This window comes from Canis lupus, chromosome 1 (assembly GCF_048164855.1).
Source record: "Canis lupus baileyi chromosome 1, mCanLup2.hap1, whole genome shotgun sequence".
Classification (NCBI taxonomy): Eukaryota; Metazoa; Chordata; class Mammalia; order Carnivora; family Canidae; genus Canis; species Canis lupus.
In genome coordinates, this window is record NC_132838.1 from 41,193,986 (window position 1) to 41,210,669 (window position 16,684).

Genomic DNA, 16,684 nt, shown 5'->3' on the forward strand with positions numbered 1-16,684 from the left:
TTATTCTCAAACATGTCTGGTTTCCTTTCTTAAATTTCAGTAATCTACCATCTTGAATTTAAAACATTTTAATACTGCATATTCTTTCTTTTCCTCCTGAACTACTTACCTCTGTGAGAAAAGATGAAAGACATCTCCTCATACTTTATACTCTATGCCTGTACTTACTTTCATTTGGCCTACATACTTCTCTTCTTCCACCTGCAGTTACTAGTGGTTAGCCTAAACTTAATTTCAAAGATTTGTTAAATGTCAACTTCCATCCACACCTTTTATGATTTTAATATTTCAATCATATTCCTCCTAATGTTCATCTTTTCAGACCAAATCTTAGCTTACTGTTTGGTGTGTCTCCCTCTCCTTATATTGAACATGTCAATATATTTCAGACTTTATCCATCTCTTGTACTTTACAATGCTTTATGTATTGTAGACTGTCAACACATTTTTTTTTTTTTGTCAACACATTTTTTAAAATGAGTATATAACAAGTCAACCTGATACTCATCTTTCCTTGATGAATACTTGGAAAAGAAATGTCTAAGACAGTGTGGGAAAAAGAGAATCCCTAAAACACCAACAGAAATTAGGAAACAAAGAAACCATTTACAGAAAGAATCACAAAGAGATAACTTTTGCAATGTGTAGAGTGATAGATGTATAATGAGAATATCAATGAACAAATTAAAATGACATAATGTAAATAGTATGTTTCATTGATTTTTACTTGTCTCAACCTAAAACTTGGAAGAATCTAAATTAAATGGTCAAGTCAATGGATTTCGTTTTAATACTATAAAAGCCCATTTTTACATACAAATAGGAGCCTGATAAATATTTGTTGCTAGACAATGTACTAAGCTGAAAGGAGCAACCTAGTCAAGTAAGAAAACAGGATGTTAATCTACATATTTACCATCTCCAAAGAAGTTAAACATTATGAGGAAAATTAACACCCAGAATTTAGCTTAGCTATATTAAAAAAATTTCTGAAAACAAGGAATTTAAAATATTACAATTAAATACAAAATACAAATCTTACCTGAAGATTTCAGAATTAAGTGTTAACCTTAACCTAAAAGTAAGGGAGGAAAGAATTAGGCTAAGATTTCTTTCAACCAAAGCCTTCTCCAAACAATAGAGAATATACCGAAAAAGAGAAGTATATGTAAGATGGTGAAAAGGGATTAACAATAAACTAAATGACTTCTTCACAAACCACTGGATTCAGGAATCTTGTCTTCCACACACTGTGACTTTTTATAACATATCACACAGTACTCTACACTAGGTGGATGATCTATACATATTGACTAACTGGTTCTTGTAAAGGATACTCCTGCTTGGGCTTTACTTTATCTTTCAGGACTAAATTAGATGATTTATCCTGTTCCTTTTCATACTCCTTGAAATCACTCTTGGTGTATTTCCCACCTATTTATTAAAAAAAAAAAAGAAAAAAAGACTTAGTAAGAAAACTCACCTACTTTATTAAAGAACAAAAATTAATTTATAAGCAGCATAATATATCAATTGTTTTATAAGCGACATATATATTGGTGGACAGAAAAAGGCTAAGAAGATAACAAAGAAATAGTAATTCATTCTCCATTACTATTTTAAATGAAATCAGATACCCATTTTGCTAAGTAGCCATATGCTGCCACCTAACGATATATGCGAGTATTACAACATCAAACTTTCAAATCCTAAATTACATAGTGAATATATTCACTGGGAAATAATGCAGTGTTTAAGTAGAGCCATTAAGCCCATGAGAAAATTAGGTCCAAAGGAAATTGAGGGCTTGAGACTGGAGTCTGAGATCTGAAAGGCTTAGAAGTTTGGAAGAAGTGAGGCTTTAAAGTTCTCTGATCTGTCAGAAGAGGCACTTAATACCAAAATTTCAACAGAGCACCAAGCAGATAGGGGGACAGCAGGAATGTATACAGAAGTTCACTAAAGGATGTGAGAGGGAAGGGTTGGTAACAATATCAATGACGAAATATCTTTGTTTTGGAAATTCTTGCCTAAGGCACCTATACTCCCTGCCAATTGTCAAAAATGAAATCAAAAACCCCTTCAGAAAAATAGGACCTACTATTATATCCTGACTGGCCTTCAGTGACAGGGCTAGGAAAAAGCATCCTATGCAGCCCCTCTACTCTCAGGCCTAGTCTCCTACCAGATGAAGATTCAGTTCCTTACCCATGTCCCAGACCTGCTGACTGACCTGCCTCTCCTATCCCCTCAGCTACTATGATGAAATCCTTCCAGACAGGAGAATCCAAGATTAAATGTACAAATAAAGCAAACTACAGGTACACACAGAGGTACTTTGATTATGAATCCTATATAAACCTTGACTATCATCAGGTTCTTTAAACAAAGGAGAGAATAGGAATAAAAGAAGTGACTAAACATCAAAACCAAGATGAATCTACTTGGTAATAATTCCAGAGGCTCCTGAAACAAAAATGGCCAGTAGATAATGTAAATGTGAAATAGATAACTGTATGTGTTAAAACACTAATAACTATAATAAAAAGATACCACTTCATCACTGAAAAGAGATTCTGTGCTTGTCTTTAGGAGTTTCATGATGAATGAGGCAGTTGTGGTATAACAGAAAGAGTAATAGATTAAAGTTAGAAGTTCTGTGTTCAAATTCTGACTCTAATGGGAGGTCTTAGGTAACCCACTTCACCTCTTTGAAACTCAATTATCGGGACACCTGAGTGGCTCAGTGGTTAAGTGTCTGCCTTTGGCTCAGGTTGTGATCCTGGGATCCTGGGATCAAGTCCCACTTTGGGCTCCTCACAGGGAGCCTGCTTCTCCTTCTGCCTATGTCTCTGCTTCTCTCTCTCTTTCTCTCTCTCTCTCTCTCATGCATGAATAAATAGAATCTTAAAAAAAACCTCAATTATATTCTCTTCATTATAAGCCAAATATAATATCTACATTTCACAGAGCTACAAGAGAAAGTACTTAGCACTGTGAATGGTATATAGTATATATTCAATTTATTAAATTTATTCAATTTATTAAATATAAATAATATATACAACTATTTCAAAATTAACAAAGATGACGGCTAATGTGAAATTGAAGTATCTGTCTCCTATATGACATTTTGTTTTTTTATTTTTTATTTTTTAATATTTATTTTTATTTATTTATGATAGACACACACACAGAGAGAGAGAGAGAGAGAGAGAGAGGCAGAGACACAGGCAGAGGTAGAAGCAGGCTCCATGCCGGGAGCCCAACGCGGGACTCGATCCCAGTCTCCAGGATCGCGCCCTGGGCCAAAGGCAGGCGCGAAACCGCTGAGCCACTCAGGGATCCCCTCCTATATGACATTTTAGAAAAAAATAAGAAGTTTACTTAAAATAAACTGTAAATAAACTACATTGAAACTACTTAAGAAGGCAATACCACTTCTTCAGTGGGTAACTGGGTTAAGAAGAATTGAGAGGGGAAAAAAAGCAAACTAGATTTAAGTCCTGTTTACATCATCAGTTTATGTGACCTAAATAAATCACTTCACAAGATTATACCTCAAGTTCCTTCTCTGTAATGAGGAACTGTATTTATACTGGTTTCATACATATACAAAATGATAAAATTAAATTAGCTTTTTTGGGGGGAAAAGCCTCATAGAAGAGCTATCTGGCAGTACCACAGGACCAGAACTATAGTTCATTATGCCAGCAGCTCATCCATCATTACTGTATATACTTCTTTGATTCTTTTGTTTACACAGCCACAATTACCACATGAAAAACATATCATCTTAATGCCACTAAAATTTAGTTTCCACAAGTCACTCAAAATAGGTAACAGTGTCAAAATCTAGCCATGTATTCCCACTGTAGGAAAGTTTCATGGGAGAAACCAACAGTAATAGGGAATCCCAACCCAAGTCACTGTCTCCTACCACAGGAGTCACAGCTTCCAGCGGGCCTTCCTTGCCTATTCTGGCCATTAATAGTATCTCCTTTTTCTGAATTTCCACAAGTTACCAGGATCTACCAAATGATTCAGCACATCACCCTCAAGTACTGCTGTTTCTCTATTAAAAAAAAAAAAAAAAAGAAAGAAACACAACTCATGAAAGTCATGGGAAATAAAGAAAACTGTTATATAGGAAAAGAAAGTAAAAAAAAATTAAAAGAAGGAAAAAAAAAAAGAAAAAGAAAGTAATCCTAGAATTCCTGGTAAAATTAAGTATTACATGGTGATAGCGAACCTTTTAAAAATATTACAGCAAAAATCAAAAACTCCCATTAGAATACAGATATTCAACCCCCATGACAAGCCACTACAGAAATTCAACTGGCACACATATACATGTATGTGGAAAATGTCATATGCATACGGATAGTATAAAAAAGAATAAAAGATTAGAAACTTCACTGTCCATTAAGAAGATTGGTTCAATAAATTATGATACATACATTTAATAGAACACTGCAGCTACTTGAAAATGTCGCTTTATATATGGATATGAACTGCTCTCTTAGATTATTAAAATGAAAAGCAAGGTAGAAAAGCAGTTTTAAAGGAGAAAACCTATAAATATACATAAAACCTACATGGAAAAAAACATAAAATAAAAGGAAATTCCAACATTAAATAAATAAATAAATAAATAAATAAATAAATAAATAAATAAATGTATATATATATGTATATTCAAAGAATGTATGTGGAAAATTTATAGGGAACAGGTAACAGTGGTTACTTCTGGAAAGGGAAATTGGATAGATGAGGGGCAGGAATGAAAAGTTTTTTACACCACCTTTTCAATTTTGTGCCATAGGACAACTAAAACAAACTTCAAAAAAAACTTACTTAATGTTTTACATCTAGAAGAACCAAGCCACCACAACCATCAAAATCATTACTTTCCAAATATGCCATGTTTGCAATGGGTAATTTTAAGTAACTTATAATACAAAGATAGTAAATATATTCACCATCAGCTTAAATACACACTCACACTCCCCTGTATCTTAGATTCTTACTAGTAGCTACATGAAACCATAAATGGCAGAAGTCAGATCAATGAACATTTCTCCTAATGAATATCTCTACAGCAAAGGAGGTACAGGCAGGCACAAGCATACACACACACACACACAGTGAACAGACACAGAGGAAGATGAACCAACATACCTTTTCCTTTCCATTTAACCTTTGCAACAGACTGGCTAAAATCCACATGTATTCTTCTGTCATCTATAAGTACATTGTCCATTTTGAAGAATGCTTTCTCACAATCTTCTTCCTGACAGTAATCACAAAAACTCAGCATAAGTCTTTATGGAAAAGTTTTCTGCAATTAGGACAAATACTGAAAATACAGCATGTCTCCTGTTACTAATATTTGAGTGCCTATTATACACCAGATGCTGTTACATGCTCTGCATCTATGAGCTCAGTTAACTCTGATAACAACCATGTCAAGTACTATATATTATCTCCATTTTCTTGAAGAGAAAACGTAAGTTTAGAGAGGTACAGAAGTTACCAAAGATCAGCTGGCAAAGGTAAGAGTGAGGACTCAAGCCGAGGCAATATGACCATAGTGGACGATACACACACTTACAAATTGTGCTGTACGTGTCCTTCCACAAATCCTTTCCTTAGAAACCCAAAAATATCCTCAAAGTTTAAAGTTGTTTTTACAAATTAGGTGTTAAAATCCACTTGACAATAAAACTTGACCTACCAGAAGACTGTGGCCTTGATTTATTCCACTTAGTATGAATATGCATTTGTTTCAGTACAAAAATAGTTTGTGATTGATTATGGAGTGCTGACCCAGAGGAGTATCACAGTCCACAGATGTGTGTGTGAACCACATATATACATACTATTACCTCTCTGAGTTCTAGGAAAAAGCCTGAAATCAGAAACATAGTTGCTCCCCAAAGCGTGGATACTGACTGTGGGCCTAAGATACCAAGGTTTGTGTTACATAAGGATTCTTCCCGTCAGCAACTTTATAAACCCCGTATCTCCATTTCCAACATCTGAAAACTAGTAGCGATGCATTTCTTCTACCCAGCACTGATCAATTATCTACTATATTCTTAGAAACATATCCTTTGGTCTGCTCACAACTTACTAGAGACAATTCAGAGAAACAGATTAGTTATGATCGCATTTATTTACCATATATGTCAAGAATTAAATGGATTATACACTCCATAAAGATACAAACAAAGCCTTAATCATCTTTGTATCTACATCATTTAAACATCATCTGGCACATGGTAGGCAATCAGTATATATTTTTTTTAAGTAAGCTCTACACCCAACATGGGGCTCAAACTCATGACCCACGGGTTACATGCGCTACTGACTGAGCCAACCAGATGCCCCAACATCAATGCATGTTTGATGAATCTGTAATGATTATACTTGGGTAGGCATAATTGCATCATTGCGCCATTTCCCTAAAGAGAAAGTTCTCAGATACTTTATACTTATGCAGGCATCTGATTTATGACAAAGATGACACTGCCAAGCCATGTGGATAGGACAACTTTTTTTTTTTTTTTTTTAATAAACTACACTGAGTCCCTTGCTATCTAATGTAAGAAAAATGAAATTTAACATGATAAACATAATACACAAAAATCAAATTACAGGTCTAAACGGGAAAGATAGGGATGCCTGGGTGGTTCAGTGGTTGAGCATCTGCCTTCAGCTCAGGGCATGATCCTGGGAGCCAGGATCAAGTCCTACATCGGGCTCCCTGCGAGAAGCCTGCTTCTCCCTCTGCCTACGTCTCTGCCTCTATCTCTCATGAGTAAATAATAAATAAACAAAATCTTTAATAAATAAATAAAATAAATGGGAAAGATCATTTCACAGCAAACTGTCTAAAGGTAGCTTTGGAGAATATTTCTATGACTTTGGGGGTAGGCAAAGTTTTTCAAAACAAGCCATAGGAAAAATATTGACAAACTGAACTAAAAATTAGAAATTTCTGCTTATCAAAAGATGCCATTAAAAATGGGAAAAAGGCAATCTACAGAGAAGATACTTGCAACATACAAAATCAAAAAATAAGCTTGTATCCAGAAAATGTAAAAACTTCTCACAGATCAAGCAAAAGGCAACCAAACACCCAATCAATAAGTGGACAAGTCTATAACAGTTACTTCATTTAAAAAATTAAAAAAGGACATCCAAATGCAATAAGCATACAAAAAGGGGAAATGCAAAATAAAACCACCAATAAGATACCACTACACATCCACCAGAATGGACAAAAATTTAAAAGACTGTACCAAGAACTGGTAAAGATATGGAATGACAAGGACTCTAGTGGAAGTGAAGTGCTAGTGGAAGTGAAAATTAGTATAACCACTTTTGGGGGTGGGGGGGTGCTGTATAACCACTCTGAAAAACTGACTGAAAGTATCTACTATAGCCACAACTACCCTATGACCCAGCAATTCACTTGAGGGTATATGCCCAACAGAAATGCATATATACGTACACCAAAACATAAGAAAGAAATGGTTTACAACAGAACCATTCATAGTAACTCAAAATTACAAAAGACCCAAGCGTCCATCAACAGGTGAATGGAAATCTAAATTGTTTTATATACACATAATAAAATACTCTGACAATGAAAATCTATATACACACGACACAATGAAATACCATGTTAATGGAAATTAATGAAAAAAGTTAACAAAAGCTACATGTAGTAATATGTGCAAACCTTACACACTTAAGCAAATGATGCTGAACACAAAAAATACATTCTGTGTTTACATTTATATCAAGTTTAAAATTAGACAAAACAAGTCTAGGATGTTAGAAGTAGCAATGATAGGGAAGGCCTTTGGAATTCTGGTAAGTTTTTTTCTGCGAATCGCAGTACCTGAAATACAGAAAGTACTTGATAAATGCTCTGGAATAACTACCACTTGGAAAGAGCTACTATTGGACACCATCAATCCAAAGCTACATAAAGAAATGGCACAGCCTTGCATAGGAACTAAAAGCAACAAGAACAGAGTCAGACTTTTCTAAATTCAAATCCCAGCTATGACATTCACTAGGGGCATAATTTTAATCAAGTCACACGACCACTATATGTCTCAGTTTACTTATTTGGAAAAGGAGGAAATTACCTATCTCATAGAGTTATAAGGATTAAATACAGGTCAAGTCGTATAATGCCTGGCTTAAAGAAAGTTATTTGAACGACATAAGCTATTATTATTATTACAGATCTAGAAGATACCATCTAATCCAATTTTCTTTTGTTTAAAGATTTTTTTTTAATTTATTTATTCATGAGAGACAGAGAAAAAGAGAGAGGGAGAGAGAGATAGGCAGAGACAAAGGCACAGGGAGAAGCAGGCTCCCCACAAGGAACCCAACGCAGAACTCAATCCCAGACAATGGGATCACACCCTGAGCCGAAGACAGATGCTCAACTGCTGAGCCATCCAGGCATCCCTAATCCAATTTTCAACTTGTATTTATGAGGAGAGTAATACCTAGAAATAAGAGTTCTAAACAAACTGCCAAATATACAACAGCTAGTCAGTGACAAAGCTCAGGTTAGTATCTACAACTTTACACCCAGTCCATTTCTCTATTATTCAAGTATAAATCTATATAAACAATGCTGAAAAATTATTTATAAAATGTGAAGGACTCTACCAAAACTTTAAAAATGGTACAGCTGCTCTGGAAAATAGTGTGGAGGTTCTTCAGAAAGTTAAAAATAGAGCTACCCTTCGACCCAGCAACTGCACTACTGCGTATTTACCCCAAAGATACAGATGTAGTGAAACGACAGGACACCTGCACCCCAATGTTTATAGCAGCAATGTCCACAATAGCCAAACTGTGTAAGGAACCACAATGTCCTTCAACAGATGAATGGATAAAGAAGATGTGGTGTATATATACACAATGGAATATTACTCAGGCATCAGAAAGGACGAATACCCACAACTGCTTTGATGTGGATGGAATTGGATGGTATTATGTTGAGTGAAATAAGTCAACTGGAGAAGGACAATCATCATACAGTTTCACTCATATGGGGAATATAAGAAATAGTAAAAGGGATCATAAGGGAAAGGAGGGGAACTGAGTGGGAAAAATTAGAAAGGGAGACAAACCCTGAGAGACTCCTAACTCTGGGAAACAAACAAAGGGTTGTGGAAGGGGAGGTGGGTGGGGGCTTGGGGTAACTGGGTGACAGGCACTGAGGAAGGCACTTCATGAGAAGGACACTGGGTGTTCTATGTTAGCAAATTGAACTTCAATAAAAACAAATGAAAAAATAAATAAATAAATAAAACTTTAAAAAATACATTAACTCAGACTGCATCTGAACCTAAAGTTAAGGTACATATATTAACACTAACAAATGTTGAAATTAGCTTCTATTTGAATGTAATAAAATTATTTTTCTTGGGTGCCTAGAGAAAGGGTAAACTAATTTTCTCATTTTAGAGACTAGAGAGTTCTATAATTTTTCACATTTTAACACTATATAAGAACAAAATAAATATAAATTTGAAAAATGTATATTATGACCTACCTTTTCAAATTCGATAAAAGCATAACAGAGGGATTCTCCTGTCTTCCAATCTCGAATAACTTCACAACTGAAAGAAAGTTTGGAAAAAGTGACTTTAAAGAAAAAGTATGCATTCTTCCTCTTTAAAAGTGAAGAATAAAACAAACCAGTTATTAAAAATCAAAGTTAAACTCGTGGAACTATATTCCTCTACATTTCTTCAATAACAATTAAAAAAGAAATAGTTCCCAGTGTAGTAATGAAATTATCCAATTTCTACCCTAAATGCCCAATCTTGGCCTACAGTCCTAAATTTCTAATGCAGTGAAGAAAATAGAAGATAAAAATATTTACCTTTCTGTGCCAAAAGAAAACTACTGCTAAAATATTCTTTAAGTCATAATTCACTTCTGGTCCAAATGTAGATAAATTACAGAAAATCAAATGTTACTGTAGAATAATGTATGTACATTCATACATATATACACATTTAATAAATTTATGCTTTGTAGTTTTAGAATGTTAATATAAACCAAGCTTAAATTTAACCCCCTTGGTACAGCTGTTATATAGAACTAATCTATCTTGACAATCACGTAAAAGGGCCAATAACATAGGATTTGAAACCATGTGGCTTGTCCATTTCCTCACATATAAGTCTCATTTTAAAAACATGAGATGAACAGGAAAATAATGTGAGAGAAAGGAAAAGTAATCACATTATGGCATATGGGTCAGCTGTTATAACATTTACAGGGATCCCTGGGTGGCGCAGCGGTTTGATGCCTGCCTTTGGCCCAGGGCACGATCCTGGAGACCCGGGATCGAATCCCACATCGGGCTCCCGGTGCATGGAGCCTGCTTCTCCCTCTGCCTGTGTCTCTGCCTCTCTCTCTCTCTCTCTGCGACTATCATAAATAAATAAATTTTTAAAAAAAAGGACTGCTTTAAAAAAAAAAAACATTTACATATATTAAAATGTAAATATGGAAGGAATAATATCTAACCAAAACTACAACACAAAGTAGAAGGAGGGGACAATAAAGATGGGAAGGTAAGAATAGAGGTAAATCCTCAATTTCCTGAGCAGGAAGTCATTAGTAATGTCTAAAATTCAAAAATAAAAAGCAGCAATACAGGAGAGTTTTTTATAAATATGATATACTAAAAGGGGTAGAAGAATAAAACTGAGTAGCCATTTATAGAAAGATTTTTCTGTCAACAGGAAGAATAAAGAATGATTTCACAGGATTAGAAAAAAAAAAAAGAAGCTAAAAGGAAATTCTAAACATAAAACAATACTTTTTAATCAATTACAGCTGACCATTGAACAACATATGGATTAGGCATCCTGACCCCAATGCAGTAAAAAATAAGCATATAACTTTTGACTCCCCCCAAATTTAACTTAATAATACAGTCAATTAACACATATTTTGTATATGTATTATATACTGTGTTCCTACAATAATATGTGCTAGAGAAAACAAAATGCTAAGAAGACAATAAAGAAAAGGGGTACCTAGCTAGATAGTTGGAAAAGCACACAATTCTTGATCTTGAAGTTGTTGAGTTAAAGCCCCATGTCAGGTATAGAGATTACTTAAATAAAACAAAACAAACAAACAAAAATATGGGGTGCCTGGATGGCTCAGTTAGTTCAGTGTCTCACTTCAGCTCAGGTCATGATCTCAGGGTCTTAGGATCAAGCCCAGCATCATATCCCCTGCTCAGTAAGGAGCCTACTTCTCCCTCTCCTTTCTGCTCTTCTGTTTGTGCTTGCTCTAATATGTAAATAAAATCCTTGGGATGCCTGGGTGGCTCAGTGGTTGTGCACCTCCCTTCAGCCCAGGGCGTGATCATGGAGTCCCGGGATCGGGTCCCACATCCGGCTCCCTGCATGGAGCCTGCTTCTCCCTCTGTCTGTATCTCTGTCTCTCTCTGTGTCTCTCCTGAATAAATAAATAAAATCTTTTTAAAAAAAAACGAATAAAGAATATACATTGATAGCATTATACTGTATCAAAAGAAATCTGTGTGTAAGTAAGTGCAGTTCAAACCTGTGTCATTCAAGCGTCAACTATGTAATTGACCTTCCTCAAGAATATTCCCCTTTCAAAAAAAAAAAAAAAGAAAGAATATTCCCCTTTCTCACAGAAATACTAGCTTCATAGACTTTTACATTAACAATACAGGGGAAATGAGCATTAGTAGCAAAAGAAAAATTTGGGAAGATTTAGATTCAAATTAATTTTGACAGAGATTGCTGGTAACTCTAGGAAGAACTTAAATGAGATAAATATTTTAAATATTAAAGATTATTGAGAATACTCTAAGAACTAGACTTAAACTGTTCTGCTCACTTCCTGCTTTAGAGCAAAAATGTGTGTGTTGGAAGTGGGAGAATCATTCAATTATGTTTGTGTATATATATATGTGTATTTGTATCTACATACACACACATATAAATACATATTTTTCTTCCCTACTGTACAAAAGACTCACCTGTAAATTAACCACTACAAAATTCTAGAGTTCACAGATCCATCAAAAAATGTTATTAGAAAACTACCAATATCCAGTTTTTCTAAAATCTTTCATTAATTCTAAAGATTACCTTCTTATTGGCCCAAATCTTGAGAATATTATCTCCAGATCTTCATCAGTAGTCACTGGATTCAATTTACACACAAATAGCACATTTTCTGGAGGTTTAATATCTGCATCAGGTAGGTCTCCAACCTAAATTATAAGTAAACAAAAATTTAAATCAATTCCTTTGTTGGCTCTACTCTAAATACCCTATCTAAGCCCAAAGTACTGATTTCCCTAAACAACTGAATTTACATTAGAAACTACAAGCTTAGGAAAAGAAACCTAAGATTTCAAAATTTGAAATTACAATGTTCCTGGTAGTAATATTAATAGCTAATACTTGTCTGAGTCTTTGTGTGAATGCCATGCTTGCCACTTTATATATACTACTAACCAATTCTTAAAACAACTGTGTGGTTTCCATTCTAAAAATGAATAAAGTATATTATGATAGTGAAATAAGTCAATCAGAGAAAGACAATTATCATATGCTTTCACTCATATGTAGAATATAAGAAATAGTGAAAGGGACTATAAGAGAAAGTAAGGAAACTGAGTGGGGAAAAAAATTAAGAGGAAGACAAACCATGAGACTCCTAACTCTGGGAAACAAACAAAGGGTTGCAAAAGGGGAGGTGGGTGAGGGGGATAGGGTAACTGAGTGACGGGAAATAAGGAGGGCATATGATGAGATGAGCCTTGGGTGGTGTACTGAATGTTGACAAACTTAATTTAAATAAAATATTTTTTAAAAAGAAACAATAACAAATGAATAAATTTTTTAAAAAATGAATAGGGGTAGCCCAGGTTCAGTGGTTTAGTGCCACCTTCAGCCCAGGGCGTGATCCTGGAGACCCGAGATTGAGTCCTGCATGGAGCCTGCTTCTCCCTCTGCCTGTGTCTCTGCCTCTCTCTCTCTCTGTGTCTCTCATGAATAAAAAAATAAAATCTTTTAAAAAATAAATAAATAAATAATTAAAATTAAAATTAAAAAATGGATAAAGTAAAATTCAAGAACACTAACTTAAGGCCACACAATAGTAAGCAACAGAGTTGGGATTTGAAACACAGATCTATTTGGCTTCAAAGTTCCAATTTTATCTCCTCTTTCTCTTTTTTCAAGTATTTGATATACTAAAAAATAATTTATATAAAGTATACCTAAGTTATGAAGCATGAAAATAAAAAGTACCCATGACACCAACAACTAGGTTAAGAACTAAAATGTCCCCTAATCCCATGACTCTACCTTTCTCAACAGAATATCAAATATCCTGCTTTTTTGTTTTCCTTTTTTGGTCATGCCCCTATCTCTTCAGTTTTCCCACATTAAATATGATTCCCCAAGTAATATAGCTTAGTTTTGCCTGTTTCTTAACTTTTGAAAAACATTATCACACTGACTCTAGCCTTCTGCATTAGAAATGTCCTATTCTGGGGATCCCTGGGTGGCTCGGCGGTTTAGTGCCTGCCTTTGGCCCGGGGCCTGATCCTGGAGTCCCGGGATCAAGTCCCACATCGGGCTTCTTTTTTTTTTTTTTAAAGATTTTCTTTATTTATTCATGAGAGACACACACACACAGAGAGAGAGAGGCAGAGACAGGCAGAGGGAGAAGCAGGCTCCATGCAGGGAGCCTGACATGGGACTCGATCCAGGGTCTCCAGGATCACACCCTGAACTGCAGGCGGCGCTAAACCGCTGCGCCACCAGGGCTGCCCCCATATCGGGCTTCTTGCATGGAGCCTGCTTCTCCCTCTGCCTGTGCCTCTGGCTCTCTCTCTCTATCATGAATAAATAAATAAAATCTTTAATAAAAAAAAAAAAAAAGAAATGTCCTATTCTTTCCACATTGTTGTTCAATATGAAACAGCAACAATTCCTGGACAATGTTTCTAGCTTTTAACCCTCACCCTCACTATTATCTACTGACCAAACTGAAGTAAACTTCATGGACAACTACTGCACTGAGAAGGACATCCCACTTTCTACTGAAGAACAAGTGAGGATGACTATGGGAGAAAACCATGATGATGGAATTGGTTTCTCTATGGGAAAACTGTATTTCCCGTGTACCTTTAGATAAGAAAATAATCCTTTATACATATATCCAAAAATTCTGAGAGATAATTTCTGATAACATTATTACGTTAAATGTTTCCTCTTGGATAAACATACTTAAAACTTTTTTTTGAAAATCAGAAATAGTAATAAGCAACAGAGCCAGTTATATCTGTTCAGTGTTTCTGAAGCCTATTAAAAGACAATAATCTGGGGTGCCTGGCTGGCTCAGTCAGTAGAGCATACAATCCTTGATCTCAGAGTCATGAGTTCAAGTCCCACATTAGGCATAAAGTTTACTTTAAAAAAAATTTTTTAAGACAATAATCTATGTCCAATAAGCAATATCACAGTATGTAAGGGGGAAGAACAAATCAGTAAAAATCCTGAAAAGCACCTACAATACCACATCTGAAGGAAACACAAATAGAAAAAAAAAAGGTTGAGATAAAAAAAGAATTCGTGACAGAACCAGTGGCGCAGCAGTTTAGCGCCACCTGTAGCCCAGGGTGTGATCCCGGGGACCCAGGACTGAGTCCCATGTCAAGCTCCCTGCATGGAGCCTGCTTCTCCCTCTGCCTGTGTCTCCGCCTCTCTCTCTCTTTCTGTGGGAGTGTGTCTCTTATGAATAAATAAACTCTTAAAAAGAAAAAAAAAAAAAAAAAGGATTACTGGGATGCCTGGGTGGCTCAACAGTTGAGGATCTGCCTTTGGCCCAAGGCGTGATCCTGGAGTTTCGGAATCAAGCCCCACATCAGGCTCCCTGCATGGAGCCTGTTTCTCCCTCTGCCTATGTCTCTGCCTCTGTCTCTCATGAATAAATAAATAAAAATCTTAAAAAAAAAAAAAAAAGAATTTGCCACACTACTTAGTCAAAGGTAACTTTAAAACTCTATGGGGCGGCAGTGGGGGTGGGAGGACAATACACTGGGGAACCTCACTCAGTGGGGCATGTGACTCTTGATCTTAGAGTAGAAGTCTAAGTTTGAGCCCCACACTGGGTGAAGAGATTACTAAAAATAAAATCTTTTTAAAATTTTAAAATAACAATGAAATACTGTAAGGAAATTTAAATATTCATAACAACTATCAAGTTCAAAACTAACACTGCAAAATACTAGTTGACTTACTCTATTAGACACAAAGGAAAAGGAACTGATTTCTTTTGGTTTGGTTTTCAGTTTTTTATTTTTTTTTAAAGCCTTTCTAAACCTCTGAGTTAAGATATTCTTCTGTTTTAAAGATTTTTTTAAAGATTTTATTTATTTATTCATGAGAAACACAGAAAGAGACAAGAGACACAAGAGGGAGAAGCAGGCTCCTCGCAGAGAGCCCAATACAGGACTTGATCTCAGCTGCCAGGATCACGCCCTGGGCCGAAGGCAGATGCTGAACCACTGAGCCACCCAGGCGTCCCAGTTTTGTTTTTTAAAATAGAAGATGGGGTGCCTGGGTGGCTCTATTGCTTAAATGCTGGACTCTTGATCTCAGCTCAGGTCTTGATCTCAGGGTCATGAGTTCAAGCCCCACATTGGGCTCCATGCTGGACATGAAGCCTACTTAAAAGAAATAGTAATAAAGATTTTAAAATAAAAATAGAAGATAGAGGGGCACCTGACTGGCTAAGCTGGTAGAGCATGTGACTCTTGATCTCAGGGTTGTGAGTTCAAAAACAAGGGGAGGTGGTGCCCAGCTGGCTCAGTTGGAGGAACATGTGACTCTTGATCTCAGGGTAGTGAGTACAAGTAAAAGCCCCGTGTCGGGTGTAGGGACTACTTAAGTAAATGAAACAAAAGATGAAACCTATTAATATGGAGAATCAAAACAACACAGGATCACCTATTAGAATGGCTGAAATCCAAAACCTTGACAATACCAAATGCTGACAAGAATGTTGAGCAATAGGAACTCTCAATCATTACTGGTGGGAATGGCAAAATGGACAGCCAGTTTGGAAGACAGCTTGGCAGTTTCTTACAAAGATAAATATAGGGTAGCCCAGGTGGCTCAGTGGTTTAGCGCCGCCCTCAGCCCAGGGCCTGACCCTGGAGACCAGGGATCGAGTCCCACGTCAGGCTCCCTTCATGGAGCCTGCTTCTCCCTCTGCCTGTGTCTCTGCCACACTCTCTCTTCCTCTCTTTCTCTCTCTCTCCCTCTGTGTCTCTCATTAATAAATAAGTAAAATCTTAAAAAAAAAAAAGATAGATATAATCTTACCATAAATTCCAGTAATTGCACCTTTAGGTATTTACCCAAATGAGTTAAAAACTTCTACCTATAGAAGAATCTGCACACAAATGTTTTTAGCAAGTATGACTATACTTGCCAAAACTTGGAAGCAATCAAGACATGTTTTAATAGGTGAATGGATAAACAAACTGTGGTATGTCCAAACAATGGAATATAATTTTATGATCAAAAGAAATGAGCTATCAAGCTACAAAAAGACATGGAAG

The 16,684-nt window shown here is 35.8% G+C and overlaps 1 protein-coding gene across 1 annotated transcript in view; it reads right to left on the minus strand.

The window, feature by feature from the left end:
• The window catches only part of PPIL4 (peptidylprolyl isomerase like 4), a 47,530-nt gene that overhangs the window by 15,524 nt on the left and 15,322 nt on the right, over positions 1-16,684 (minus strand). Inside the window, exons 8-11 of the mRNA XM_072827386.1 lie at positions 12,192-12,316; positions 9,596-9,662; positions 5,182-5,293; positions 1,338-1,434 (exon numbers count right to left, since the gene is read on the minus strand). Coding sequence (XP_072683487.1) covers positions 1,338-1,434; positions 5,182-5,293; positions 9,596-9,662; positions 12,192-12,316 — 401 coding nt within the window. The remainder of the gene's footprint in view (positions 1-1,337; positions 1,435-5,181; positions 5,294-9,595; positions 9,663-12,191; positions 12,317-16,684) is intronic.